We start from the raw sequence: 26,868 nt of genomic DNA on the forward strand, positions 1-26,868 counted from the left end.
AGGAAGGGCATCCGGCGTAAAAACTGAGCCAAACAAATCCGTGCGTTCATCTGAGATGACACAACGCGGCGACCCCTAACGGGACAAGCCGAAAGAAACTTACCCCAAGGAAAAGTGTTTAAAAAGCATTTGAAAGCCTCCGGTTGGCGCTAAACACCGACGAGGCCGTCAGCTAACATGCAGTAATAAATAAAAACAAACTCGCAATTCATACTGATAACAGCTGATGTCAACAAAGGCAAGTTCTTGGGGGGGGGGGAGAGAATGAATGGCTTTCAAGCTATAATCACTTGTGGGGAATGTCTCCCTCTAGTGGATACATTGCCAACCTCTGCCTAATTGTGCGAGTCGGGAAAATGAATAATAAATTGCAGTAAAAACAAAAAAAAACTAGAGTAAGAAAAAAAAATCCAAGGTATCTTGAGCTGCTTTTTGAGGCTTTTAATTAATTCAAGGATAGTCCGTTACTAATCACGTTATGAGTATCATAATATCACACGAGGTTATTATGGATAATATCACACAAGATGTTATTATAAAATCATTTTGCAACAATGATGAATCCCTGAAATTATTTTTTTTAATTAGTATTTGCTCACCACGTTTTGTGGTAAATGAACAACATTTGGGTAGTTAAATTTCCGATCGTCTCTGAATGCCTCCCCACCTCGACATCCGGCTGCGTCGTTTTCCAACATGGCGGCGCCCTACACGGTTGCCGATGGCGTCCACGAATCCACTCGCGTTCCGTCACAATCGTCCGTCTCGGAGGAAAAGCGACCTCAGTTCGGGACTCGTTTCCTGACGGACCCCCGGCAGGTCTTCCAGCACAACGCGTGGTGGGTGAACTGGACCGGGAGAGCGGAGAACCGCCGGCGGCTCGGGATGCTGCCGACTCGCGACGCTTATTAATCATAATAAAAGTCATGAAATACCATTTGAGGACCGTGAATGTGTCAACAGGGACAACGTGGAATGGACTGAGGAGCAAGAAGCGGCTGCGAAGAGCAAAGTACAAGAGAACAGTCAGCCGCTGCCTCCAGAGAAACAAGGTTGAAATTTGAATTTCAGTTCTCGCGTGTTGCTCACGAGATTTGTGACAACTGCACAAGTGAATCGCAGTAAAACAAAACAAAACGACAGGATGATTTTTTATGAAAAAATATTAGGCACATCACTTGTGTTATCCATCCATCCATTTTCTTAGCCGCTTATCCTCACAAGGGTCGTGGGGAGTGCTGGAGCCTATCCCAGCTGTCAACGGGCAGGAGGCGGGGTACACCCTGGACTGGTTGCCAGCCAATCGCAGGCCACGTGGAGACAGACAACAGTCGCTCTCACAATCACACCGAGGGGCAATTTAGAGTGTCCAATTAATGTTGCATGTATTTGGGATGTGGGAGGGAACCGCAGGCACGGGGAGAACATGCAAACTCCACACAGGGGAGGCCGGGATCGAACCTGGGTCCTCAGAAATGTGAGGCCAACGCTTTCCAGCCGGATCTTTAACAATATATTATTATTATTATTCACAACCGCTGAAAAAAAAACAATGCTCTCAGTTCGCTAGCAAATCTCGGAAGTCAGCAATGTGAACATTCTGGCGCCGGTAAAGTCAGCCCATCAAAATACATTTTTAAAATGCACATAAATTATATTAGTATTGCGTTATACTTTGCATCGTGTACATGAAATGTCTCAAACACGCTGCTGTTGTCGCCCCCCCCTCCAGAGGACTTTGACAGCCGGGCGAACGAGTACTGGAACGACTTCTACACCATCCACGAGAACCGCTTCTTCAAAGACCGCCACTGGCTCTTCACCGAGTTCCCCGAACTGGCGCCGGCACCCCCCCGCGACCGCCGTCCCCCTCCCGACCGCCGTCACGCTCCTCCGTCCGCTTCGGATCCAAGCGACTTCCCGGGTTCTTCCGCCTCGTATCGGATTCTCGAGGTGAGCCGAGACCTTCGGCTGTGTTAACGTCGTAATCTAGTAATGTAGTAGTAATACGTTCAATGAAAGTTATTCATACGTTTTATTTTTTTGTGCCAGATTTAGTGGCCCGATTTGCGTATGCTGTGTTTTGACAGGTCGGCTGTGGTGTCGGCAACACGGTTTTTCCCATCCTGAAGACCAACAAGTGAGCGCGGAGGACGTACGGTGCTGCCTTGACTTTAACTCGGTCCGTGACCGGTCCTGAATTTATGGCGGCGCGTCTCAAACTTGCTCGGACGTCAAATTTTTACTAGCAGCACAAAGCAAAAAAACGAAAAAAAATCGACCAAACGACAGCTTGACAAAAAAAAAATTTAAAAATACACTACTGAAAATAAATAAATGAATAAAATAATAATATAATAAGAATAATTAAACTAATAATAAATAAAACAAATTTTAAAATGGCAAAAGATAAATCACTCAGGCGCTGCTCATAAGTCAAAGTGCCACTCTGTTTACATATACAATTATTATGTTTGCATGTTTTTTTTTTTTTTTATGTGAACCTTTTTATAATTTGTATTTTTTTTTAACAGCGATCCAGGTCTTTTTGTGTACTGCTGCGACTTCTCCAGGACGGCCGTGGAGCTCGTCAAGGTGAGAGCGCGTCGATAAAATCTCACATCGCGTCAAAAAAAAAAAAACGTCACACCCCCCCCCGAAGGCTAACCCGGAGTACGACGCCGGGCGCTGCTTGGCCTTCGCGTGCGACCTGAGCGACGACAGCGCCGCCTACCCCGTCCCGGACGGGACCCTCGACGTGGTGGTGCTCATCTTTGTGCTGTCGGCGTTGCATCCCGACAAGTATGGAAAACTTCGATTTTGTCCTGGGCTCAGCAAAGTATGGCACGCGGGCCAATTATGGCCCATTCCGTTTAGTCGGGCTCACGGTGCATTTACATCACATCATCCGCCCGTCCATTTTCTTTGCTGTGTATCCTCACGATGGTCGCGGGGAGTGCTGGAGCCAATCCCAGCTGTCCACTGGTCGCCAACCAATTGCAGGGCACATCGAGACAAACAGCCGTACTCACAAACACACCTCGGGGCAATTTCATGTCCAATTAATGTTGCATGTTTTCGGGATGTGGGAGGAAACCAGAGTGCTCACCCGGAGAAAACCCACGCAGGCGCGGGGGGGACACGCAAACTCCACACAGGCGCGGCCGGGATTGAACCCGGGACCTCAGAACTGTGAGGCCAACCCTTTAGCAGCTGATCCACCGTATTTTGTATTCGTTTAGCCATTTTCCCTTACATTTTGTTAATTACAATGTCTTTGATTTTTTTAACTGAATCATTGGTAATTGATTTATTGTCAGGAAAACGCCATTTTAATTTGACTTATGAAATAATCAACCAATGCTTCAATATTCCAATTTATTATATCCTACAGCTAAATGACTCCATTTTTTTACTTTTTATTTGACTAATTGGTGTCGTTTACATCCATCCATCCATCCATTTTTTTTTTTAGCCACTTATCCTCACGAGGGTCACAGGAGCCTATCTCGGCTGTCAACGGGCAGGAGGCGGGCCACACGCTGAACTGGTCGCCAGCCAATCGCAGGGCACGTAGAGACAAACAACCGCACTCACAATCACAATTTAGTGTCCAATTAGCGTTGGATGTTTTTGGGATGTGGGAGGAAACCGGAGTACCCGGAGAAAACCCACACAGGCACGGGGAGAACACGCAAACTCCACACAGCCGGGGATGGGATCAAATCCGGGTACTCAGAACTGTGCCAGCGTGCCACTTGTGTATTTCATGCACATTTAAAATGTTCAATTTATTGTTTTTGCCAGATGACCGACTCCATTTATTAATTAAAATTCACGTCTTCCCCTTTGAGCTTTAATATTCGTGTTGTAGGAAATGAACGGACTTGCCGCCTCTCTGTCTCAGGATGCGGGCGTCCGTGAGCAGACTGGCCCGCTTGCTGAAGCCCGGCGGGGTGATGCTGCTGCGTGACTACGGACGCTACGATATGGCGCAGCTGCGCTTTAAAAAAGGTGAGCTGGCGTGATTCCGCTTTTGCCATAAAATTATGGCATACCCAAGCAGATAATGGATCATGTATGTTTTTTGTTTTGTATTTTTCAGGAAGGTGTCTGTCAGATAACTTTTACGTCCGTGGCGACGGAACCAGGGTGTACTTCTTTACACAAGGTACCCCTTCTAATTGTCGTGGTTGCAACTTTTGGTCTTTTGTACAATCAGGGGTTGCCACTATCAATGAATGAATTCTGAATTGAATCTCCTTACCGTCAGGGATCCGCTCTAAGCCCCTTCCTGTTTGCTGTAGTAACGGATAGGCTGACAGATTAGTAGTAGCGGAGGCTCGACTCAGGACAGAAGTAAGTATCTGCCAGCAACAGTATGGTTTCATGCCTAGAAAGAGTACCACAGATGCATTATTTGCCTTGAGGATGCTCGTGGAAAAGTACAGAGAAGGTCAGAAGGAGCTACATTGTGTCTTTGTAGACCTAGAGAAAGACTATGACAGAGTACCAAGAGAGGAACTGTGGTCCTGCATGCGCAAGTCTCGTGTGGCGGATATGTTAAATATGTTAGAAAAGTGCAGGACATGTATGAGGGCAGCAGAACAGCGGTGAGATGTGCCATAGGTGTGCCAGAAGAATTTAAGATAGAGGTGGGAATGCATCAGGGTTCCGCTTTTAGCCCCTTCCTGTTTGCGGTAGTAATGGATAAGCTGACAGATGAGGTTAGGCTGGAATCCCCTTGGGCCATGATGTTCGCAGATGATATTGTGAAAGCAGGGAGCAGGCGGAGGAACAATTAGAAAGATGGAGGGTGATCTCCAGTGAAAGCAGGGAGCAGGTGGAGGAACAATTACAAAGACGGAGGCACGCGCTGGAAAGGAGAGGAATGAAGATTAGCCGAAGTAAAACAGAATATATTGTGCTTGAATGAGAAAGGTGGAGGGGGAAGAGATGGCGAGGGTGGACGACTTCAAATACTTGGGGTCAACAATCCAGAGCAATGGTGAGTGTGGTAAGGAAGTGAAGAAACGGGTCCAAGCGGTGTGGAACAGTTGGCGGAAGGTGTCTGGTGTTCTATGTGGCAGAAGAGTCTCCGCCAGGATGAAGGGCAAAGTTTATAAAACAGTGGTGAGGCCGGCCATGATGTACGGATTAGAGACGGTGGCGCTGAAGAAACGACAGGAAGCAGAACTGGGAGGTGGCAGAAATGAAGATACTGAAGTTCTCGCTTGAAGTGAGCAGGTTGGATCGGATTAGAAAGAGCTCATCAGAGGTTTTGGAGACGAGGTTTGAGAGAGCAGACTTCGATGGTTTGGACATGTTCAGAGGCGAGAGAGTGGGTATATTGCTAGAAGGGTGCTGAGGATGGAATATATGATTACATCGGCGCGTTTTTTTTTGGTTCTAGACGAACTCCACGACATATTCACCGAGGCCGGGCTGGAGAAGGTGCAGAATCTGGTGGACCGGAGGCTCCAGGTGAACCGCGGCAAGCAGCTCACCATGTACAGGGTCTGGATCCAGTGCAAGTACCGGCGGAACCCAGAGGAGGAAACCGACTCCGCTTGATGCCAAACCATTACGTGTACTGCATTAACTGCCATCATGCGTCATTCTTTTGCGATACACACATAAGGAAGTGTTTCTCGTCACCTGGATGCTGTTTTTTTAAGCAAAATTTTTGGGATATAATGGCCTGATTTTAACCTTTTTTTTATATGCAAGATGAATAAAATCTTTTTTTTTTTCCTTACGGCATCAGAACAAAACGTGTTATGAGCGGAACGGCAACTTTTACATCACTTTGTCCACCGATTGTGTGCTTTGATTGCGCTGTGGAGGTTTGCGACTGGCGCACGCGAGATTTGCAGGAGCAGGAGCTCAGTACTTGACGCAATCTCACGAGACATTATGAGGTTTGGGTGATTATTGTTTACATTGCACACAAAAAAAAAAAAAAGAACGCCATGAGAACCGAACCGAATCGATTCAGATTTAAGTGAAACGGCAACTTTTCCGGGGAGCAATTTTGGATTGTGTACGAGGAAGGAAAGGAGACGCGCGCAGCCCAACTTTGTTTTGATCGCAGTGGACCCGAAAAGCATCCCCGCCACGGGGGGAGGAAAAAAAAAAAAACAAAGTAGGGGTTAACTGACGCCAGCTTTAAAGACATCATTTATACCTGGCGGAGAGAGGGGCGAAGTAACTCCGGGGTCGCCATTGTCTGGACGGGGAGTCGCGATATCGCAACAGTTATGGTGCTCAACGACGGGGACATGGAGGGGATCCCCGCCTAAGGAGCGCTCAAAGGCGGGTCCGGGATACCCTCAGCTGCCGAGGCCTCCCGAGCGGAGGGGGCGGGGGTGAGGGAATCCTTCGTCGGAATCCGGCCGCCATCCTTCCCCCGAGTTTACCGCGCGACCCTCGCTTACGAGCATCACGCGAGGCCCGAGGCTTTGGATGCGGCCTACCCCGGGAGGGACTGACGAGCACCTGGGGGGGGGGGGGACAAACGGGGACGCCACCCGGGGATTAACAACAGGCCCGAAGGAGCAAAGAAAAGAGTGAGTCTCTCGCCCCGGGTTGTCGAGTTAAAGAATAGAGGAGAAAGATGCTACATTGACCTGAGCGTCGTGGCAGCAACATCTTGACAGCGCTTGAAAGATGCTTCTTTTATGACACGCGAGCTAACGCTAGCCGGCTGCCTTTACCTCGTCTCTCGGGTCTCCATGAAACATTTTCACGGAGATATTCACATACTCGCTCCGTATTACCGCTGCGTGACTCGCGTGTGGGTACGTAAGCGCATAAAAACTCAAGTTTTCGTGTCATTTATAATTAGTGTTAGCGTCAGTGTTGCTATGCTAAGGTAGGGGGGCTCGTTTGTCAAGCCGGCTAACTACCTTGCTAGTCATTCCCAATCGTCAACATTATTATTATTATTTAGTCACTTTCCGAGTTACTTTATCTCATTTTAAGCATTAAATACCTCCACGAATATACCTGCGTGCTTACTGTCGCTCAAACGTATGCAAGGCATAGGTGAGTGGATGTCAGATAACAGTGATACTACACTGTAAAGTCTTTATCACCGTGATACTGTACCCTTTAGAAAATATAAATGTGTATAAAATTAAACTAAATTAGATATACATATGTGCTTCAACTTCTGTACATTAGGCTGACAGCTGTCCTCTGCTTGTATGACCTTTTGATAGGTAGCTCCAGCTGCATGTAACCTGGGCCTCCAACGTTAATATCAAGCAGTTATGACGTGATGATGCCACCTCTCTCTTTTTTTTTTATGCATTTTATTTTATTACTAATTCCAAAGGCAGTCATCCCACACGTCAAGCCTCCAACGGTGATGCTAGCTGGGTACTTTAGGAGTTAATATACAGAAAACATGGCAATATTTTGGGGTGACTCAGATGAACGATTATTCGGTATCCACCGCTGTGACTCATCGCAACCTGTGTGTTGTGAAATAATGATCGTGCCGCATGATCGTACGGGACCCCGGCGACGGCGCCCCCTTCTTCATCTGTGCTCTCTTGTCTCCGCAGCCATGATGGAAGAACTGCACAGCCTGGACCCCCGGCGACAGGAGCTGCTGGAGGCTCGCTTCACCGGGGTCGGCGTGGCTAAGGTCGGTCGAAGCCTCGTGGCCTTTAGGATTTTTGCCATGACATATCTTAGACGTGTTGCCTTGTGTGGCGCGCTTCATACATGTTTTGGGGGTGTTGGCGTGACATGACATCTCCCCCCCTCACTCATGATGTACTGCCTGCATATGCAAGTGGCGGTGGCTGCCAAGAAGGCCACAGACGGGATGGGAATGCAAAGGGGGGCTGTGGGGGGAGTACAAATGAAGTCCGAGGAGAAACGCTGAAATACTTCTACACTTGGTGCGAGCGCGGCGGTGTTGTTGCCCCCGTCTTTGCGAAAGGTGATCTTGGAATGGTTTTGGGAAGAAGACTCCGTGCCAGCAGCCGGCTGCATGCCAACCGTAGGCAGAGCTCGAGCCCAGAGCGTGGCATGGCTGCCGGCGCCGCAGAGTAAAATGGCGGCCCGACGCCACCCTGCTTTAAACGAGAGGCGCCGCATATGTTAAGGAGGTGTATAGTAATCAAAAGAAATGAGCCTTTTTATGTTCTTTCCCAAAAAAAGTCTGATGTCACAAATAGATTATTCCTGACCTTCATCTTCTTCACTCCTTTGGTCATGAAAGACGTGCATTTGAAGTTTTGCGCCATTCAGCGCTGAGCACTGAGTACTTTTTCTATCAAAGGAAGTCTGATGAAATGCCCAATAGTTACTAGTAAAAATGGCCGGCAATTTTTTTTTAAAGGTGACAGTGTAATACATCCTTGGCAGCATGCCTAATGTGGAGGGAGCCATTTTAGGGAGGGTTCAGTGAGAGCGGGCTCGTGTGCTCTGAATGGCAAAGTCGATCTCCCCCCACATTGGGCAGCGCCTGCGGAATTCTGATGTGATGCGTTTGAGTGACAACCCGGGAAGAGCACAGGCATCACCCAGTCGCCCGTGGCAACAAGGCAGCCTCAGCTTTTTAGACCCTGCCACTTTTCGCTCGCAAGCATCCAATTCGGAATGTGTTACATTTCAAATGAACGCGAGTCCGAGTGATAAAATGGCTTCGGTTCCCAGGGTTCGGGCCAGAGTCAGAATGAGTCGTCCAACCAGAGTCTGTGCAGCGTCGGCTCACTCAGCGACAAAGAGCTCGAGGTTAGTAAGTCGTTACTGGCGTACATACATTGAACACACAAATTTAATGGACTCCGTTCCCTCCCACCAGACACCAGAGAAAAAGGCAAACGACCAGAGAGTCCGGAAACGGAAAGCGGACCATTTTGATGGCAGCCAAGGTGATGTGTTGTCTTCCACCACGTGAAAAGTGAACGCACCTCCTGATAAAATACCGTAACAGCTTTGTCTGATATCAACGCAATAAAGCAGTTCTAACTTACAATTAAATGAAAAAAACTGTTAGTAGCAATTTGACAAGCGTTTCCAATAATTGCAGTCCATGAAAATGTTGGTCCTGGTTGGAACTGTCACTTCAGCTTAGTAAAACTCACCCAAGAGTTTAGAAAATCAGGTGATGGGTTACGGAGGAGTGTATTTGTTTGCATGTGTTGGAAAGGGTTTTTGTGGAATATCGCCTATAGAACATTTGGTCAAAAACCTTCAGATTGAGTGTTTCCCTTCTTTGCTTGACTGACAAGTTTCAGTTGGAAATATCCACCAATGAGCTTGCGTTGACACAAAATGTTCAAGTGTTTCTCCAAGTCAATGGGATACACACAATCATGATGTTTCAAATAGCCTCACTTGCATTAAAAACTTCACTTAAACAGAGAAATAGAACATTATTCACGAGAAGAACTTAGAAGAGGTCGCGTACTACTGTAAAGGCCTGTTTTTCCGAGAATTTACTTTGTGGCGGATGTGGAAACTTGTCACATTGCAACTACTGGGGGTGTTGCACACCCTAAAACTGAATAACAGCATTTAGTCATCTTAGATATGGTTCTGCTAGCACTTGACAATGTTTGGCAACTCTTGCTTACAATGGTGCTCCAATTGTGACACATAATGAAAAGGTCTCCTATGAACAACCCTTTTTCTATTCACCCCCCCTCAACTCATTTTCTGTTGGACTTTGGTCTGGGCTCTCATCTTGTGCCTGTGAAGCTGTGCTGAAATGTCTTTGGCTTTCTGAACAAGTGTTATCCTAATGTTTATCAAACCACAGCACCTGCTTTACATTTTAAAAATCTCAGAACATGCAACCGAACAAAAATGTAAAAAAAAAAATTGTAATTTCCTCATTTCATGAGCTTAAGTTGTTGAACTTGCACAGTGGTGACCACACTAAGCCACCAAAGAACCAGGGCAGGTCGTGCTCCCCCAGCTGCGACGCACACCCAACGCCAACAGCTAAATGATGGCAGAGACTTTGTTAGTAGTACCATCATTTACACGTTTCACTTTCTACGTAACCATAGTGAAGGTTACTTTTGAGCCCCAAAACGCAGATATATGCATCTAGATGTTGAACTGATGGTTGGAAATAATTTCTAGACGATGAAGTTTTTTGTGGCTAACAAGGCTGGATTTATAACTGTTTCCATCTTCTTCCTCAGGCAAAGCCGGAACAAGAGGACATAAAATTAGCGACTATTTTGAGGTGGGTGTCAGAAACCTCCCCTTTCGCCGTCGCCAACTTTCAACCTTTTCCCGCCTTAATCGCTTTCCTGTCCCTCTTCATCTCTTTTTTTTTTTTTTTTTTCCCCCCTCTCGCTGTCAAGTTCGCGGGAGGCAGCGGCCCCGGTACCAGCCCTGCCAGGGGGATCCCGCCAGTGGTCCGCTCTTCCCCGCAGCACTCCCTCTCCAACCCGCCGGTCACGGTGAGCGTCTGTGCACTGTCCAAAGCCTTCCCACTCTCGCCTGCCGTTTCTACTCTTCCCCACTTAATCGACCGCGACGTCTCTCACATTGTATCCCTTTTATATTTTTCCTACTACAGTTGCATGATAGTAGATCAACATTTCAACCCTCCCGCTAAGACAAACGAGGTGCGTTCGAAGTGATAATGTGTCCTGCAATTAGTAATTGCCACAGTATTTGTTTTTATCGGGTGATTAACCAACGCTTACGTAAAGAGTTACAAGTGGCACATCCGCCGTCACGTACATTTCAGCCAGGCGGGCGAGTCAGCCAATCAGTGTATTGCATGTGCTACTTGTCACATGGGTTACTCACTAGTCAGGTCTTTAAGTGATGAACCAAGGAAGTGAATTTAGTGCTGTTGCAGCATCTTTTTTTTTTTTTTCTCCGACCATTGTGGTGTTGCAGCCCGGCTCATTCTAGTGCCTTGACAAAAGTCGAATGGCGGCCCAGATATAGTTGGCTAGTTGCTGACCTTTGATGTATGGTGATGCGAGAGTCTTAACTGCCACAAAAAAAGCTAATGAAGAGTGTTTTTTTTTTTTTTTTTTTCCTCAGGTGCAACAGGGAAGCCCGTCATCGGTCGGCTCGGGGAACACGGAGCACTTGTCATGCGCTCTGAAACCCGTCGCCCTTTACCTGCTGCACAAAGCCACACAGGTACTGCCCAAGACCGTCACATTAATTAACATCCTACTACCGTCATTTCCGGCCTATGGGGCACACCTGCTTATAAGCCTCACCTGGTGCATTTGTAAAGGAAATACCATTTGGTACATACATAGGCCGCACCTGTGTAAAAACCGCAAGTGCCCACATTGAAACCCACATTGAAACACGAGATATTTACAAAGAAAGACGGTAAACAGAATGAGTTTTAATACCTTAGCCTAGCTTAACATAGCTACAACACAGTAGCACAAACAGGGCTGTTTAAAAAAACATACTGGTAAAAAAAAAAAAAACTGAGGTGGGAGCTACACAGGAGCATCACGGTAGCACAGCACTAACAGGACGGTTAAAAAAATAATAATCATAACGTACCGGTAAAAATCACTGAGACACAGTCGTAACACAGCAGCAAGACGCTAGTGTGGCGCTAGCACTAGCACAGGACTAACAGGGCCAGTTAAAAAAAACATACCGGTAAAAATCACTGAGACACAGCAAGGTGCAGCTACACAGGAACTACACGGTAGCACAGAAATAACAGGGCTGGTAAAAAAAAAAAAAAAAAACATACATAAATCACTGAGACACGGTGCTAACACAGCATCAACATACTAGCGCTAACGCTAGTCAGCGCTAACAGGGCTGGTTAAAAAAAAAAAAAACATACCGGTAAAAATCAGAGACACATCAGCAAGACGTTCGTGTGGCGCTAAAACTAGCATAGCTCTAACAGGGGCGGTTAAAAAAAACATACCGGTAAAAATCACTGAGACACAGCAACACGTTAGCACAGCGCTAACACTAGCGCAGTGCTAACAGGGCCGAAAAAAAATAAAACAACATACTGGTAAAAGTCACTTCCTCGCCACATTGATTGCACCGTCTCACTCTTCCCTTTTCCACTCGAGTGCCTCCTTTGCGGCCGTTAGGAAAAAATGCACAAATTAGACTCATCACTGCATAAGCCGCAGGATTGAATACATGTGAAAAAAGTCGCGGTTTATAGGCCGGAAATTATGGTACTTGATTCTCTATTGACAAAGCACCTGTGTTGTTTTTTTTTTTCCCCCTGCAGTCTGACCTTACCATAGAGAGGCTAATCGCGATGGAAAACAACAAGAACTCCGACCTCGAGAAGAAGGAGGGACGCATCGACGATTTGCTGCGGGTATTGATAATTTTATCACATCACATCCCTCCCGCTGGAGATGATTCGCATGTTCCTTTTTAAACATCAGCTTGGGCTTGCTTGTGTGCTCCAGGCTAACTGTGACCTGCGGAGACAGATCGACGAACAGCAGAGGATGCTCGAGCGATATAAGGAGCGACTGAATAAGTGTGTGACCATGTCCAAGAAGCTGCTAATTGAAAAAGTACGGATCTAATTGTCTGAACCACCGGCCGGCTTCTTTCCCTCCGTGGCTTCCCACAGGGACTTGTGATTAATTGGTCCGTTTTTGTTTCCTTTCACAGTCTAAACAGGAGAAGATGGCGTGCCGCGACAAAAGCATGCAAGACCGGTTACGGCTGGGTCACTTCACCACCGTCCGACACGGAGCGTCTTTCACGGAGCAGTGGACAGACGGCTACGCCTTCCAGAACCTCATCAAGTAAGGAACGCTATGCAATTAGAAGGACGCCAGGCTAATGTGTGAGAAGAGTGTCATTTAAGAGGTGTTCAGCTCAATGTTCACAATAAATGCACAAATGTGCTGAATGGAACCCGTACATTTGATAACCTGATAAAATGAGCCTAGCTTTGGCACTCCCACTTCTTTCAAATCAAAGCGCTTCCCGTCATTCCGGGCCTACAGAGCGCGCCTGGCTATAAGCCTCACCCAGTACATTTGTAAAGGAAATACTATTTGGTACATACATAAGCCTTGCAAGTGCCCACATTGAAACACGAGATATTTACAAAAAAAGATGCTACACAGAGAGTTTAACACTAGCGCCGCCACGCTAATACTAGCGAAGCGCTAACGCTAATGCTAGCGGCGCGCTAACAGGGCCAGTTAAAAAAAAAAAAAAACACGGAAAAATCACTGAGACATGGCAGTAACTCAGTAGCGCAGCACTAACAGGGCCGGACTGGTAAAAGCCACTTCCTCAGCACATATATTCCACCGGTCTCACGCTTAGCTTTTCTGCTCGAGTGCCCCCTTGCGGCCGTTAGGAAAAAATGCCCCCTCACCGCATAAACCGCAGGGTTGAAAGCGTGTGAAAGAAGTCGCGGTTTACAGGCCGGAATTTACGGTACATTTGTACGCTTGTGCCAACTGTTAATACTTGATTGATTGTCATTAAAATGTTTTATTTTCTTCAAAATCAAACTTTGCTTGAACATGGTGGATTTAACTGGAATGCAACACTTTTTGCAGTAACAACTTGACATTACAACATGACACTAGCAGAATAAATCCCATCTTACAAAGCAAAATAAAAAAAATGAATCACGACAGCTGTGATTGTAAGATACAATATTTTAACTACAGTATTCCAATGAACTACTTTATAATACTTATATATAAATAAAGGTACAGAGAGATAGCTATATAAACACATTTCATTTACAATGCAGCTCATGCAGAAACAAGAATAACAGCCGCAGTGAGTAGTAGACCAACAATTACATGACAAAGGAAGTGAAAAATAAAAAAATTATGAAAAAATAGAGCAATTATTTTTTTCACATAGTCCAGGTAACCTAATGTTATTTTTTTCCTTTAAGAAATAAAATGATCTTAAGAACTACCTTTTATGTTCACATGATGTTTATTTGTTTTGGACATTTAACTGGCGACCAGTTCAGGGTGTAGTCCGCTTTTCGCCTTACGCACAGGTGTCAAACTCAAGGCCCGTGGGCCAGATCTGGCCCACCGCTCGATTTTACGTGGCCTGCGAAGCCCAATCTACATCGTCAATTTCCAAGATTCTTCTAAAAATCGGGACCAAAATTTCAAATTGTCGTGTATCATAAATGGTAAAGTTGAGATACGACAAGCATTTTTGTGTTTACAAACATGAATAGTTGGAAGAAAAAAAAAACATTACCCTGATTTCTGATTCCAAAACTAGTTCTTAAATTGATGATATAAATATGATGAGACGATTCAATATTTTTGTTCCACAGTCGTAAAGGATCTCTGAGGGAAACCAGAACTACAATGTGGCCCGTGAGTTTGACACCCGTGGCCTAACGTCAGCTGGGATAGTTTGCGTTGTTCGGCAACTACTTCTCACGATTTGTTGCGATTTCAAAATTAGAATTGCTGGTGAACGGCGTCACAACATCACAGCAATATCAGTATCACCTTCTCCGTGACCTGCGCGCACTCACGGCTGACGACGTTGCGCTCTAAAGGGGGCACGCCACTAGACTAGCCGAAGGGGGGAAAAAAGAACAAATGGAGATTGTACATCTCATTTCCGGTCTGTCCTCCCCCAGACAACAGGAACGCATCAACTCGCAGCGAGAAGACATCGAGAGGCAACGCAAGCTGTTGGCCAAGCGCAAGCCGCCTTCCATGGCCCAGACGCCGCTGCCCAACCTGGAACAGAACAAACGCAAGAGCAAATCCAATGGGACAGAGAATGAAGCGTAAGGAAATACTGTTTTTCTTTTCTTAAGTGAATGATCTTCCCTTTTTTTATTTGAACTTTTTTCTTTTTCGTTTTTACAGGTTATCACAGGCAGAGTATCACGAGCAAGAGGAAATCTTCAAGTTAAGATTGGGCCATCTAAAGAAGGTAACTTGTTACATCGTAGTTATCCGAGTTAGCACGGGTGAGGGCTCGCTGACGCCTATTTTTGTTGTTTTTCGCAGGAGGAGGCCGAGATCCAGGCGGAGCTGGAGCGGTTGGAGCGAGTCCGGAACCTGCACATTCGCGAGCTGAAAAGAATCCACAACGAGGATAACTCCCAGTAGGATTCCTCATCATGATGTCATTTTTTTTTTTATATATATATGTGCTCATTTATTTATTTTAATTACTGCTAACAGATTCAAAGATCACCCGACGCTAAACGACCGATACCTGCTTCTCCATTTACTCGGACGTGGGGGTTTCAGCGAAGTTTACAAAGTGAGCTCCTTATTTAAAGTATGAATTAGCACATCGGTGTCAAGTGAAAGTTCCTTCTAACCAAACTTCCTCTTTCAGGCCTTTGATTTAACAGAGCAAAGGTACGTGGCGGTCAAAATCCACCAGCTCAACAAAAACTGGAGGGACGAGAAAAAGGAAAACTACCACAAGTGAGTGATGCGCAACCGCCCCAGATTCCATCAACCGCAGGCCTCGATTTGTATCATGGGACCCATTTTGCATCTGTTTGGCGCAGACACGCATGCAGAGAATATAGAATCCACAAAGAGCTGGACCACCCGCGAATAGTTAAACTCTACGACTACTTCTCGCTCGACACAGACTCGTAAGTCACTCTTTTGGCTTCCAAAGATGCAGTTGTTAATTTTGTGGAGCTTCATTTTTTTTTTATTCCGTGTCGTTCGCTTCCAGCTTTTGCACAGTTCTCGAGTACTGCGAGGGCAACGACCTGGACTTCTACTTGAAACAGCACAAGCTGATGTCCGAGAAGGAGGGTCGCTCCATCATCATGCAGATTGTCAACGCTCTCAAGTACCTCAACGAGATCCGGCCGCCAATCATCCACTATGACCTTAAACCCGGTGGGCGGTACCTCCCCCTCGTGCTTCAATTGTTGTCATCAATGCAATTAGCGTAGCTGTTTGTTTTTGCGTGATTGTGAGAGTGACTGTTTGTCTGTCTCTATGGGCCCTGCAATTGGCTGGCGACCAGTTCAGGGTGGTACTCGCCTCTTGCCCGTTGACAGCTGGGATAGGTTTCAGCACTCACTGCGACCCTCGTGAGGATAAGCGGCAAAGAAAATGGATGGATGGATGTGCGTGTCTGTGAAAGCAGCATTACAGATTTTGGTGGGGAGAGAAGGTTGGGGTTCCCCCCTATGGTCACTTTTTTAAAAATCAGTATTTAACTAATATAAAACGGTAAAAGTAATAAGCAGTACGAAAAAATTTATTTCTGGCAACACGGAAGATGAAGTGCCAACGAAAGAGTCCTTGATCTTTTGAAATTATATTAAGCTTCACTGGGTCCTATTAAAGGCGCAAGATAAATTATGCAAGCCAAGTTATTATAATTGTGTTATAAATAGCGTTTGAATATCAAATAAATGGATTGGTTAATTAATTAATAAGTGGATTTTTTTTTAAATGCTCATTCAGGCAATATCCTGCTTGTGAACGGCACAGCGTGCGGCGAGATCAAGATCACGGACTTCGGCCTGTCCAAGATTATGGACGACGACAGCTACAACTCCGTCGACGGCATGGAGCTCACCTCGCAGGGAGCCGGCACATACTGGTGAAGCGACGCCTCCGGAATATGCAAATTAGTTTTTATTTATTGCTTTCTGTTCCTTTCTCGTGCCGTCTTCGCCTTCAGGTACCTGCCGCCCGAATGTTTTGTAGTAGGAAAAGAGCCGCCCAAAATCTCCAACAAGGTGGACGTGTGGTCCGTGGGAGTCATTTTCTACCAGTGCTTGTATGGCCGCAAGGTAGGGAACCAAATCCAACACAAAACATTGGTTTTCAAATGAATTTGGTTATGATTAGCTCAAATCTGACATATTGCTGGACAAATATTGCAGTATCCCAGGGGTGGCTCAATGCGTCGATCGGCAGTCTTGGTCGATTGGGGGACGGCGTGCCCAAAAAAAAAAAAAAAAGACAGCCAATGTTCCCTCTAAACTGCACGCGGGCGCAATTGTGCACCACTGATCTAGTCTCTAAGCAGATGTGAAAAAAAATAATAATCCAATGCAAAATGAAAGTATAACATACATTTTGCAATGTGATTCAATGAGTGAGGGATGACTGGTTGTTACATCCAATGGCACAATTCACATAAGCACTGTAATAAATGAAAAGAAGAAGCCACTGGTTTCATTTAGGCAGCACACGGAACTTTCTCTAACAACGACGCTGCTCTGCCACACTCTTTTTCCGAGTTTACCGTACACCTCACCTCCCACCCCACCCACGCTTAAAGACGTACACTCATAATTACAAATGTTACAGTACTTACGCAGCCCATCAATGTGTTTTATAATTAGCAACACAGTCTGGGCAACGTAGAGCAAAGACGAGCTAGACACGCTGCTTATGTTTACTTTCGATATTAATGGAGAAAGTTAAAAAGAAATGTTGTTGTTTAAGATGCAATGACTGTCGGAGGATGTGAATAATTGAAGAAAAGCTGGCTAAAGTGGACGAGATTTTCACTTTTCTGTCGGTAGCTCGCGAGAGGGTGGCTGCCTGAAAAGTAGATCTTGGGGTAAAAAAAAAAAGTCTGGGCACGCCTGCAGTATCCTTTCATGGGATATGCAGAGATTTCCTCCCGTTGAAAGGAGACTGTAGTATTTCATCATTACAGGCCTTAGTTATATTTAGTCTATTATTTCCTTTTGGCCAGGACCAATCAGTTGCAAAGCTCCTTTTTGGCTAGTTATAATTTTTCACTTATTTTTTGGCTCATTTAAAAGGCTCGCCAAGCACCGTCTGGGTCGTCATAGACGTGTAGCGAAGATCATTTTTGACCAATCATAAACGTAGCATGGCTCCCTTTGTCCCAGGCAACTCATGACGACTACAAGATTGCCAATTGCCGCTTGCTAAATAACGTGAGCCCGCTTTTTCTTTTCTGTGAAGCCTTTCGGCCACAACCAGTCTCAGCAGGACATCCTGCAGGAGAACACCATCCTGAAGGCCACCGACGTCCAGTTCCCGCCCAAGCCAGTCGTCACTCCAGAAGCCAAGGTAAGGAGGATTCCCTCTCCCGGCTTTTTGCGTTGTTTTTTTTTTTTTTTATCTTCACTTGTAGGCACGTGTGCACCGGCAGGCATTCATCCGCCGCTGCTTAGTGTACCGGAAGGAGGACCGCATCGACGTGCACCAGCTGTCCAACGACCCTTTCCTCATGCCGCACATCCGCAAGTCGGTGGCGTCCTCGGGCAACTCCGCCATGGCGGTGGCCTCCACGTCCAGCTCCTCCAACAGCAGCGCCTCCAACTGAGGAACCCCCCCCCCACCCCACCCCACCCTACCCCAGCACCACAACACAGCCCCCTTCTTCTCATAGCATCCATCTTGAGGAGGAGAAGACGACTTATCCTCACCGATCCGCTGCTGGTGGTAGGTGAGAAAGCCCAGGAGCGAAGGTGGGCTTTGGCATTTTGGGCTTTTCTGTTTAAAAAAAAAAAAAAAAAACAAAAAAACAAAAAAAAAAAAACCTAAACAAAACAGAAAAAAAAAAGTAATAGTAATGCTTCAGCTTGGCCAGAAGGACGAGACTGTTTTGTCCACTCCTTTGCTCGCAAACCTGTGCTTGAGCCCTCTCTGGTGGACGTTTTTATTTTTATTTTTTTGCATTACAAGTCAGCCCCCCAACCCCCCCCCCCACACCGGTACAGCATCAAAGTCCCACAATTTGTGTGTGTGTGTGTGTGTGTGTGTGTGTGTGTGTGTGTGTGCGCGCGATGAGAGGAGGCCATTACACCCATGCCTTCTCTCTGCCCCCCCCCCCCCTCAGCCCTGTGACCAAAGCTTTTAACCAGATGGTGGCGCTGTTCCTCCTCCATTCTCTACAGAAAATGCTTGACATGGAGTTGAAGCCCCCCCTACCCCCACGTCGCCCTCCTTTCCTTTGACATTTTTGGGAAGAGCAAAACCATTTTTATGGAGATTTTTTTTTTTTTCTTCTCAAGTTGCCTTTAATTCAAACTTTTTTTTTTTTTTTTGACCTACAGTCCTACTCGCATTCTCTTCAGCCTCACGAAAACACGTATTTATTTAGTTATGTTTGAATTCAATTTCTGGTCATTTTAAAATGAAAGGGACTTTTACTGACCTTCCAGTACTTTATCTCGCGGGTTGGGGGGAGGGAGGGGGTAAAGCGGGCCTGAGTCGGACATTGCATAAACCATTAAAAACTATTGTTTCAAACATCTGCTGCAACTTTATTAGTTTATTAGTCTGATTTATACAAGCCTAATATAAAGACAAGATGCTTATGAAATGCTCTATTTATATATATATATATATATATATATATAATTTTTTTTTTTTTTTTTTTTTTTTTTTTAAGATCCAGGAAGAAGTTTGGGGGGGGGTGAAGGTTGTGGGACCAGCGAAAAATTGCCCAAATGCTTCTTAGTAGGCGGTATCCAATCCCACCAGTCTTGTCTACTGTATTGTATTTTTTTCCACGTATGATTTGATCGATAAATCCTGATGTCGCCTTCAAGGACCGTCTGAAATCAGCTCTCCTCACAACCCGGCTGAGTGTTGCCTCACACATTTACTCAGTTCAGAAAGGATTATTCATACATCATAGTTCCAGGAACATTTTTTTTTTGGGGGGGGGGGGGGGATTTTTCTTTTTTTTCCTTATTTTGTGGGGCGAGTACATTAAAGCAGGGAAGCCGGTACTTGGTCCAGGGCTTCCGGAGAGATCCCAAAGTGATCCCAGGCTAACCGGGAGACGTTGTCCCTCCAGTGTGGGACATCCCTGGAACACCTCACTGGCAAGGCATTAAAGGGCCACTCTAATCGAATACTTAAGCCACCTCATTTTGCAGAAGTTCAACTCCGAGCCCGTCCAGGATGATCGATCTCACCCCGATCTCCAAGGGAGAACCCGGACACTGCAGAGAAAACACATTTCTGCTGCTTATATTCAATACCTTCATCATCATCATTTATTTTTTTTATTATCTTGTCGGAAGTGTTACAAGAATAAAGTCATAGCACAAGAATTAAATGGTCCATTCCGTTCTCAACACCTCCTTTCTTGTTCAGAGCTGTGGGGCACCTGCAGCCTATCCCGGCTGACTTTGGGTAAAGCACAGACTACTCCCTGAACTGGTCGCCAGCCAATCGCAGGGCACATCGAGACAAAACAGCCAAACTCACAATCACACCTCGGGGCAATTTAGAGTGTCCAATTAATGTTGCAAGTTTTTGGAATGTGGGAGGAAACCCACGCAGGTACGGGGAGAACATGCAAACTCCACACAGGCGGGTCCGGGATTGGACCCGGAACCTCAGAACTGTGAGGCCAACGCTTTACAACCTGATCCACTGTGCCACCCTGAATTAAACATTTTTAGTAAAGGAAAAAAAAAAAGTCACTATCCAGTATTATACATGGGGAAAATCCATATCTGAACACACACGGCGCAGTAGCACATGTAAACAGAAAATATATCGAACATGTGTTCTTGATCCTCTGTGAAAAATAATTACCGTGGACCAACTCTACGTGATCCGTATTCGCACGAGATGAGGAACCAAGCTGGACTGCAAATAGTGGAAGTCTGGATATGATCGACACCCATTATAATTGCATTGAGTTATTTTTTTAACCCCAAAATTGATCAAATAAGCAGGAAAAAAAGTATTGATGTATGTATGAGTATTTATGGGGCTTGCTCTTCACTCCCAAAAAGTTGTAAGCATGTGGGGCAGGACAATACTGCAAAAATACAGCAATGATGTTCTAGGACCATAACGTTTTTTGTTTGTATTTTTTTTTCTGAAAAAAATACTTGAGAAAAATTGTTCAGAATTATTATCCATCTGTCTACAGGCAACATTGTTAACAACATTGATGGGACCAGTCTACTTCCAAGAATAGTTAGAAACGTCTCTCATGGTGAGGTACAATGCATCCCAACTGCAAAATACAACGACGATGCTGTACAATAATCGTACAAATATTAGCATTGATAGGAATATGAAGGCAGAGGAGTTGCAAGATCGGCTGTCATGACAAACCTGTGCAAGTTCCGAGCGAGGAAGCGCCGGTAAGTGGTCCGCCCGGCGAGTCGCGGCTTCTCAGCTCGGCCGCTGGGGGTCCGCAGGCCTTATTTTGGGAACGGCGCACACACGCACGCACGCACGCACACGCACGATTGACGCAACTCCATTGATTTGCTCTCGTAACAGAAGCAGACGGCCCAAACTCTGAGCGGAACGTTTGCGTGACTTTTTATCCCCCCACCACTCTGTTGTGTGTTTGCACGCGCGTGTCCTGCCGCCTTCCCCCGCCCCCCCCCTCTCCTACTATTTCTTTTGGTGCGCGTGCGTGTGCGTGTGGGCTGCAGCTGAGAGCATGCACGACGGCGAGCGGCACCGAGACTCAAGCACGACGGGACTAAAATGGACCGCTCGGCACCATTTACTCCGGCGATGCACTTTGTATTCGCTGCTGCTGCTGCTGCTGCTCGGCGTGGACGTGACGTGGAGCGCCGCGGGTGAGCCTCTCACTTCTTTATTTGCGCTACGTGTCATTTCAATTTCAATACGTGCACTTTTGAAGGGGGGGGGGTCGCATTGTGTGAAAATGCGCAGGAATGTGTCTGTTGCTTGGTTTGTTTCTTTAGTATTTTATTGTGGATTAGCTGCTCTTTTCTTTTTTTTTTCTTCTTCTTTTTTTTTTTTTTTTTTTTTTGCTTTGCCACGAACCAAAAAGTTCCGAGAGTGAGTGGAACCAGATGTGCAAGAAAGAAAGAAAGGGAAGCGAGAGAGAGAGAGAGAAAAGAGAAAAGAAATGTGTGTGCGGCGCGCGTGCCCGCTCGTGTGTGCGTGATTTTAGTTGGCGTGTTTATCTGGTTGGTGGGCAAAATAGGGTATGTGGGCCACGTACGGCTCGCACTGATCTTGGATCCTCCGACCGTTTACAGCGCGTATAAAAGAATTTATGAATTATGGGCACTTTTGGGGAGGAAATGCTTTATTGTTTTGCCACGGTGCGTTAACTTGTGAGCACGGTAGTACATTTTCAAAGGTGCTGTAATATTTGTTTAGTAACGTAGCACCCCTCCCCTCCAAAAAATAATTGGTTATTTAAAATGCATATATGAATACAGTGATGACTTGGTTCTCGACCACAATTCGTTCCAGAAGGCGGTTCGAGAACCGGATTGTTCGAAAACCGAATAAACCGCTGCGCAAGTTATGTTTTTTCAGTTTTTTTTTCCCGGGGGGGTCGTTTGAATTGACAACAACAAAGCGCGGCGTGGGTGGGTCAACTGGTCTGTTCCAGGACTGATTTTCGTTCGAAAACCGAAGCAAAAAAAAATCTTGGAATTTTCGTTCGAAAACCGAGCTACCACTGCATTAGAATTGTATGTTTTTATTTTTTTTCAAGCTAACATCTGATCATAATAATCAAATAAAATGCTACTGTATAAAAAAAAACATACCTCATTTATTGTGGAGGTTATGTTCCGCAGCATCTCCTTATACCCAAAATCCAAAAAGTATTTATTTTACGATTTATATACTGTATATTTTCAACTTCCATGCATTTACAGTAAAACCATGTGAGATGCGAGCATTATTTTTGTCCAATAGGGTCACCATCCGCACATTCCCTACTGTAGTATCTGTGACAATGATTGTGTTCCTGCCTTTCAAAGGCAGCCCTGCCCTGTTGAGTGACATGGAAGGGCGTAAACGGGGACAAACAGCTGGCTAGCCGTTCATTAGCGGAAGCGCTAAGCACTCCGCGCGTTGAGCGACGGCGTCAGTCGAGGCCATCGGCAGTCCGTGAGAGAATTTGATGGCATTTTGTGACCGTTTGGTCAATAAAGCAATTGAAATTGCACCCGCCATGTTTCTGTTCTCCCTCTATCCTAACCACCTGTCACAGATCAACGTAGGTTCTAAACTGTCAGCGCTAGGCTATATTCAATTAGCTAAGGATGTTTACCCAAACTTTGGACATTCTGTATATTTACACTCGTTGCTCCCGGTTCGTGTGTCTGCAGTCATCGTCCATGTGGATAAATAATCACGGCAAAATCCCGTGTTACGGCGAATAATCCGCACGATAAGTATGATGAAAAAAATCTGGATGGACTGCTTTTATTATTATTTTAGGGGGGGGGGGATTTGAGAGTGACGTGGTGGAGTGACTCGTCATTTCCAGTTCAGCCCCCCCCCCCCCGCCACCCCCCCCCCCCCCGCGGCCAGATGTGACCTTCCGCTTACATTAACGGCTCGCTCGTGTGAGATCGGCGGCTTTATTGGGGCACGAAATCAACCATTTCAATAACACTTGACTCGAAAAGTATTTTAATAAGCGGCGTAGTGCGGAGTGGTTAGCACATCAGCCTTACAGTCGAGGGGTGAACGGGTTCGAATCCGGGCTCCGGCCGGCCTCTGTAGAATTCATCCATCCATCCATTTTCTTTGCGGCTTATCCTCACGATATTCGCGGGGAGTGCCGGAGCCTATCCCAGCTGTCACCGGGCAGGAGGCGGCGTACACCCTGAACTGGTCGCCAGGCAATCGCACTCGCTATCACGCCTAGGGGCAATTTGGACTTTCCAATTAATGTTGCATGTTTTTGGGGATGTGGGAGGAAACCGGAGTGCCCACCGGGGGGAGAACACGCAAACTCCACACAGGCGGGTCCGGGATCGAACCCGGGACCTCAGAACTGTGACGCCAAGGCTTTACCATCTGATCCACCGTGTCTCCGCCCCTCTGTAGAATTGATTGGATCAATTGAAGACCCCAAATTGTCCCTAGGTGTGAACTTTATTGTGAAAAGTTGTAGAAATTTTGGGTTACTTCTCGATGTGCCATTGGGATTGTTCTGATCATCAGTGTGGGTGCAAAATGCAAATCAGCCCCCACCTCTCCAACCTCTATTCTCTCCTCTGGGGCTGCCAAGATGAGGTCAAAAAGCTCAGCGCTCTCTGGATGGCCTCCCCAAACACCCCCCGTAAAACACACGACGACACAGACGCGGCGGGCTGGAATTTCCTGTCTGTTTGTCGTCGGTCACGCCGTCGTACGCGCGACAAAACGTTCTCTCAGGTCCGCTGCGGTGGGTATCCGAACGTCAGGTTGCCAAAAAGCGACAAGGTGAAGTCGAACTCTTTTTTTTTCGTAGATTGTGACAATGGAGCGAAAACAACAAGAACAAAAAAACCTGCCTGGCGTCGTAAAGTGAAGCGACGTGTTCTTGTGGCTTCAGCTCAGAATGCTAATTGTCACTGGGAGCTAAAACCGCAGGCGCTGCGCTAAATCGCGGGCCCTCCCCACAATAGGCCTTCGGGGCCTTTTCGGACTCCGCCGGTGCCTGCGGGACCGCGTTCGTCGGACAAGTCACGTCGCTACATCTGCGTCGGGAGTACATGTCGCACGCCGTGGTGCGGGGCTGACCTCGGAGGTGTCCAGGGGGGTTGTGGGTTCAAGTCCAGATGATCTTTAGGCCAAGTGGCCATTTCTTGAATGTTCCGGTGACACCATTTCAGATGTCGTGCGACAAATGGGACTCGCTTTGCTTTTGTGGCGCCGCGTGGCCTGACTCAGTGCAGCTGCTTTTTTCCAATTCTCCAACAACTAACAAGACTTTATTGTTATTAGTTTGTTGTTTGTTTTTTGTTTTTTCCATCTGCACTCCCGTTCCAAAAAATGGCAACTCGGCTTTGTTCTTCACTCACAACAAAGAGCTAAAATTAAAGATGACAGGAATACTTACAGTACATGGGAAGGTCTTACTGAAACATACGAGAGCTGCTCTGAAAATATATAATTTGGAGTTTATACTACAATTAGCACATTAAAACGCTTCGATCAATCGCTAATCGATTTGAATCACAACCTCGAGAAGTGAATCCAAATAGAATCACAATCTAAAGAATCGAATTGAATTAACTTCTTAAGACTGTAACATCTATTATATATGCCTTTGTCCAAAAATAAATTATTTCCTCACTATTCTGGCATTTAGCAAAAAGTTTACAATTACTTTTTTCCATCTGCACTCTCATTCCAAAAGATGGCAACTTGGGTTTGTTCATCACTTACAACAAAGAGCTAAAAATATAGATGACAGGACATGGGAAGATTTTACTCAAAAATATGAGAGCTTCTCTGAAAAAAAAAAAAAAAAAAAAATATATATATATATATATATATATATATATATACATATACTACAATTGGTACATCAAAATGCTTCGATCAATAGCTAATCGATGTGAATCACAACCCAGAGAAGTGAATCTAAATAGAATCACAACCTAAAGAATCGAATCAAATCAAATTAAGTCCTTAAGACTGTAACATCTATTATTTATGTCTTTGTCCAAAAAATAAATTATTCTCGCACTATTCTGGCATTTAGCAAAAATAAAAAAAAAATGATTGTAAGTGACGTAAAGAAAATTGTAGTTTGATTTAAGTTCCGATAATAATAATAATTAATATATATTTTTTAAAAAATCACACATTGGCAAGATTAGTGAGTAGGCATATCAAGTTGCATTGTTTAGAGAAAAAAATTTAACGTTCCATTTTCATTCGGGGGCGAGAGAAAATGTTTTTTCTTTGAAAAAAAATAGTCGTGTATTTGTATGTGAGAAAATATGTACGCGTCATTAGCAGTCGTGTGACATTTTGAAAGAAGTTTTTCAGCGAGGCTTTGGTTGGTTCTGATTAGGTTTCTCTGTATTTCATCATCCGTTTGAGTTTTTTATTGCTTTCCTGCCGTCACCCCCCACAAATTCCCCCAGCTCGTCGGCCAACGCTCGGAGCAGCCGACCCAAACTTCTGCCATTGAAGAATTTCAAAAGCTTACTGGGCTCCGAGGAGCCCTTTGCAATTATATATTATTTTCTTTCTTGTAACCTTTCCACATTGCGGTCTCTTGAGGTTTTTTTTTTTTTTTTTGCTCCGAATTGCTTTTGTCAGCTTCTTTTGACGCGCGCGTTCGCCCGTCCCAGTTGCGTCCACTCCCTTGAACGCGACGCAGGTACGCTCGCGGCGGTCGCTTGGAAAACATGAGCACCTGCCCCCAACACAAATTGTGATGCATGAAAATGCCGTTAAGTTGACCCAGACCCACGAAAACTTCACAATTTTTCAAATGTATTTTTTTAAAAGTCTGATTACTGCATGTATTGCAGTATTGGTGTCTTGGATGGGTGGCTTTAAGGGGCGTGGCCTATTTAAATGCATCAGCAGCTGGAGTTTGATTGGTCAGTCTGTGTGCGAGGCGTGGCCTACAGCAGTTCTTTAAGATTGAAGATTGGGCTCGGTTTAGCAAGGTAAAATGCGGGCCTGAACCCACTGGTGGGGGTACGTTGGGGGTGGGGGGGCATCTCACTTAGGCCACACCCTAAAATGATTTGCCATAGCATAACCAAATTTGAATAAACTACAAAAGAGTGGGACTAGCAGAGCTTGAGTGTCGCTCGTTTCCCGCAGAGGTTGCAGGCTGCCTTTACGCTGCGCCTTTATTGTCTCAAGAGGAGGCTAATTGGGGGGTTGGGGGGGGGGCTTGAGAGGGGCTTCAGAGGGGTACGCGTTGCAAACAAGTCACCGGGCGAAGCGGTGATGGTTCCCATGCCTCCCCACTTCCTGGCCTCCTGCGGGAGCCTGCCGGGTCGGAATGCCGAGGGTCACACTTTGCCTCCTTTTGCGCGTCGCTTCTCGCACTTTGCATTTTCCCTATTTTGGGATATGTGGGTGATATTTTAGCATTTGAATCTCCCCCATCCCCACCACTTTTTTTGTCTTGTCTATGCTGCCCACACAAACATACAGCCGCGGAGTTGAGGGCACCGTGACTCTGCCAAAACCAAAATTGGAACTGAAAAAA

General features: G+C 45.8%; 3 protein-coding genes across 5 annotated transcripts in view; all 3 read left to right on the plus strand.

The window, feature by feature from the left end:
- Positions 1-556: 556 nt before the first annotated feature.
- mettl2a (methyltransferase 2A, methylcytidine) lies at positions 557-8,729 on the plus strand. The gene is made up of 11 exons (XM_061847416.1): positions 557-839; positions 964-1,052; positions 1,733-1,953; positions 2,091-2,140; positions 2,535-2,595; positions 2,663-2,802; positions 3,908-4,014; positions 4,106-4,171; positions 5,414-5,921; positions 7,572-7,654; positions 8,674-8,729. The coding sequence occupies exons 1-9, from the start codon at positions 697-699 to the stop codon at positions 5,572-5,574; spliced, it is 1,038 nt and encodes a 345-aa protein (XP_061703400.1). The 5' UTR covers positions 557-696; the 3' UTR covers positions 5,575-5,921; positions 7,572-7,654; positions 8,674-8,729.
- Positions 6,645-18,267, plus strand: tlk2 (tousled-like kinase 2). 2 transcript variants are annotated; one of them, XM_061847415.1, is made up of 21 exons: positions 6,645-6,800; positions 7,572-7,654; positions 8,674-8,751; positions 8,822-8,891; positions 10,173-10,216; positions 10,338-10,436; positions 11,035-11,136; positions 12,224-12,316; positions 12,411-12,521; positions 12,622-12,758; positions 14,597-14,749; positions 14,832-14,898; positions 14,976-15,073; positions 15,153-15,234; positions 15,313-15,404; positions 15,491-15,580; positions 15,667-15,836; positions 16,413-16,551; positions 16,633-16,744; positions 17,898-18,005; positions 18,088-18,267. In XM_061847415.1, the coding sequence occupies exons 2-21, from the start codon at positions 7,574-7,576 to the stop codon at positions 18,259-18,261; spliced, it is 2,100 nt and encodes a 699-aa protein (XP_061703399.1). In that variant the 5' UTR covers positions 6,645-6,800; positions 7,572-7,573; the 3' UTR covers positions 18,262-18,267. The 2 variants fall into 2 exon arrangements, with proteins under 2 accessions (XP_061703399.1, XP_061703398.1); XM_061847414.1 differs by lacking the exon at positions 6,645-6,800 and adding an exon at positions 6,878-7,047.
- The window catches only part of mrc2 (mannose receptor, C type 2), a 34,260-nt gene continuing 25,659 nt past the window's right edge, over positions 18,268-26,868 (plus strand). The window contains exons 1-4 of one of the 2 annotated variants that reach the window (XM_061847404.1): positions 18,268-18,406; positions 20,836-20,901; positions 20,970-21,052; positions 21,353-21,502. In XM_061847404.1, coding sequence (XP_061703388.1) covers positions 21,361-21,502 — 142 coding nt within the window. In that variant the 5' untranslated portion in view covers positions 18,268-18,406; positions 20,836-20,901; positions 20,970-21,052; positions 21,353-21,360. Of the gene's footprint in view, positions 18,407-20,835; positions 20,902-20,969; positions 21,053-21,337; positions 21,503-26,868 lie in introns of those variants that run through there. The other variant, XM_061847405.1, reaches the window with a different exon arrangement.

This window comes from Syngnathoides biaculeatus, chromosome 16 (genome assembly GCF_019802595.1).
Source record: "Syngnathoides biaculeatus isolate LvHL_M chromosome 16, ASM1980259v1, whole genome shotgun sequence".
Classification (NCBI taxonomy): domain Eukaryota; kingdom Metazoa; phylum Chordata; class Actinopteri; order Syngnathiformes; family Syngnathidae; genus Syngnathoides; species Syngnathoides biaculeatus.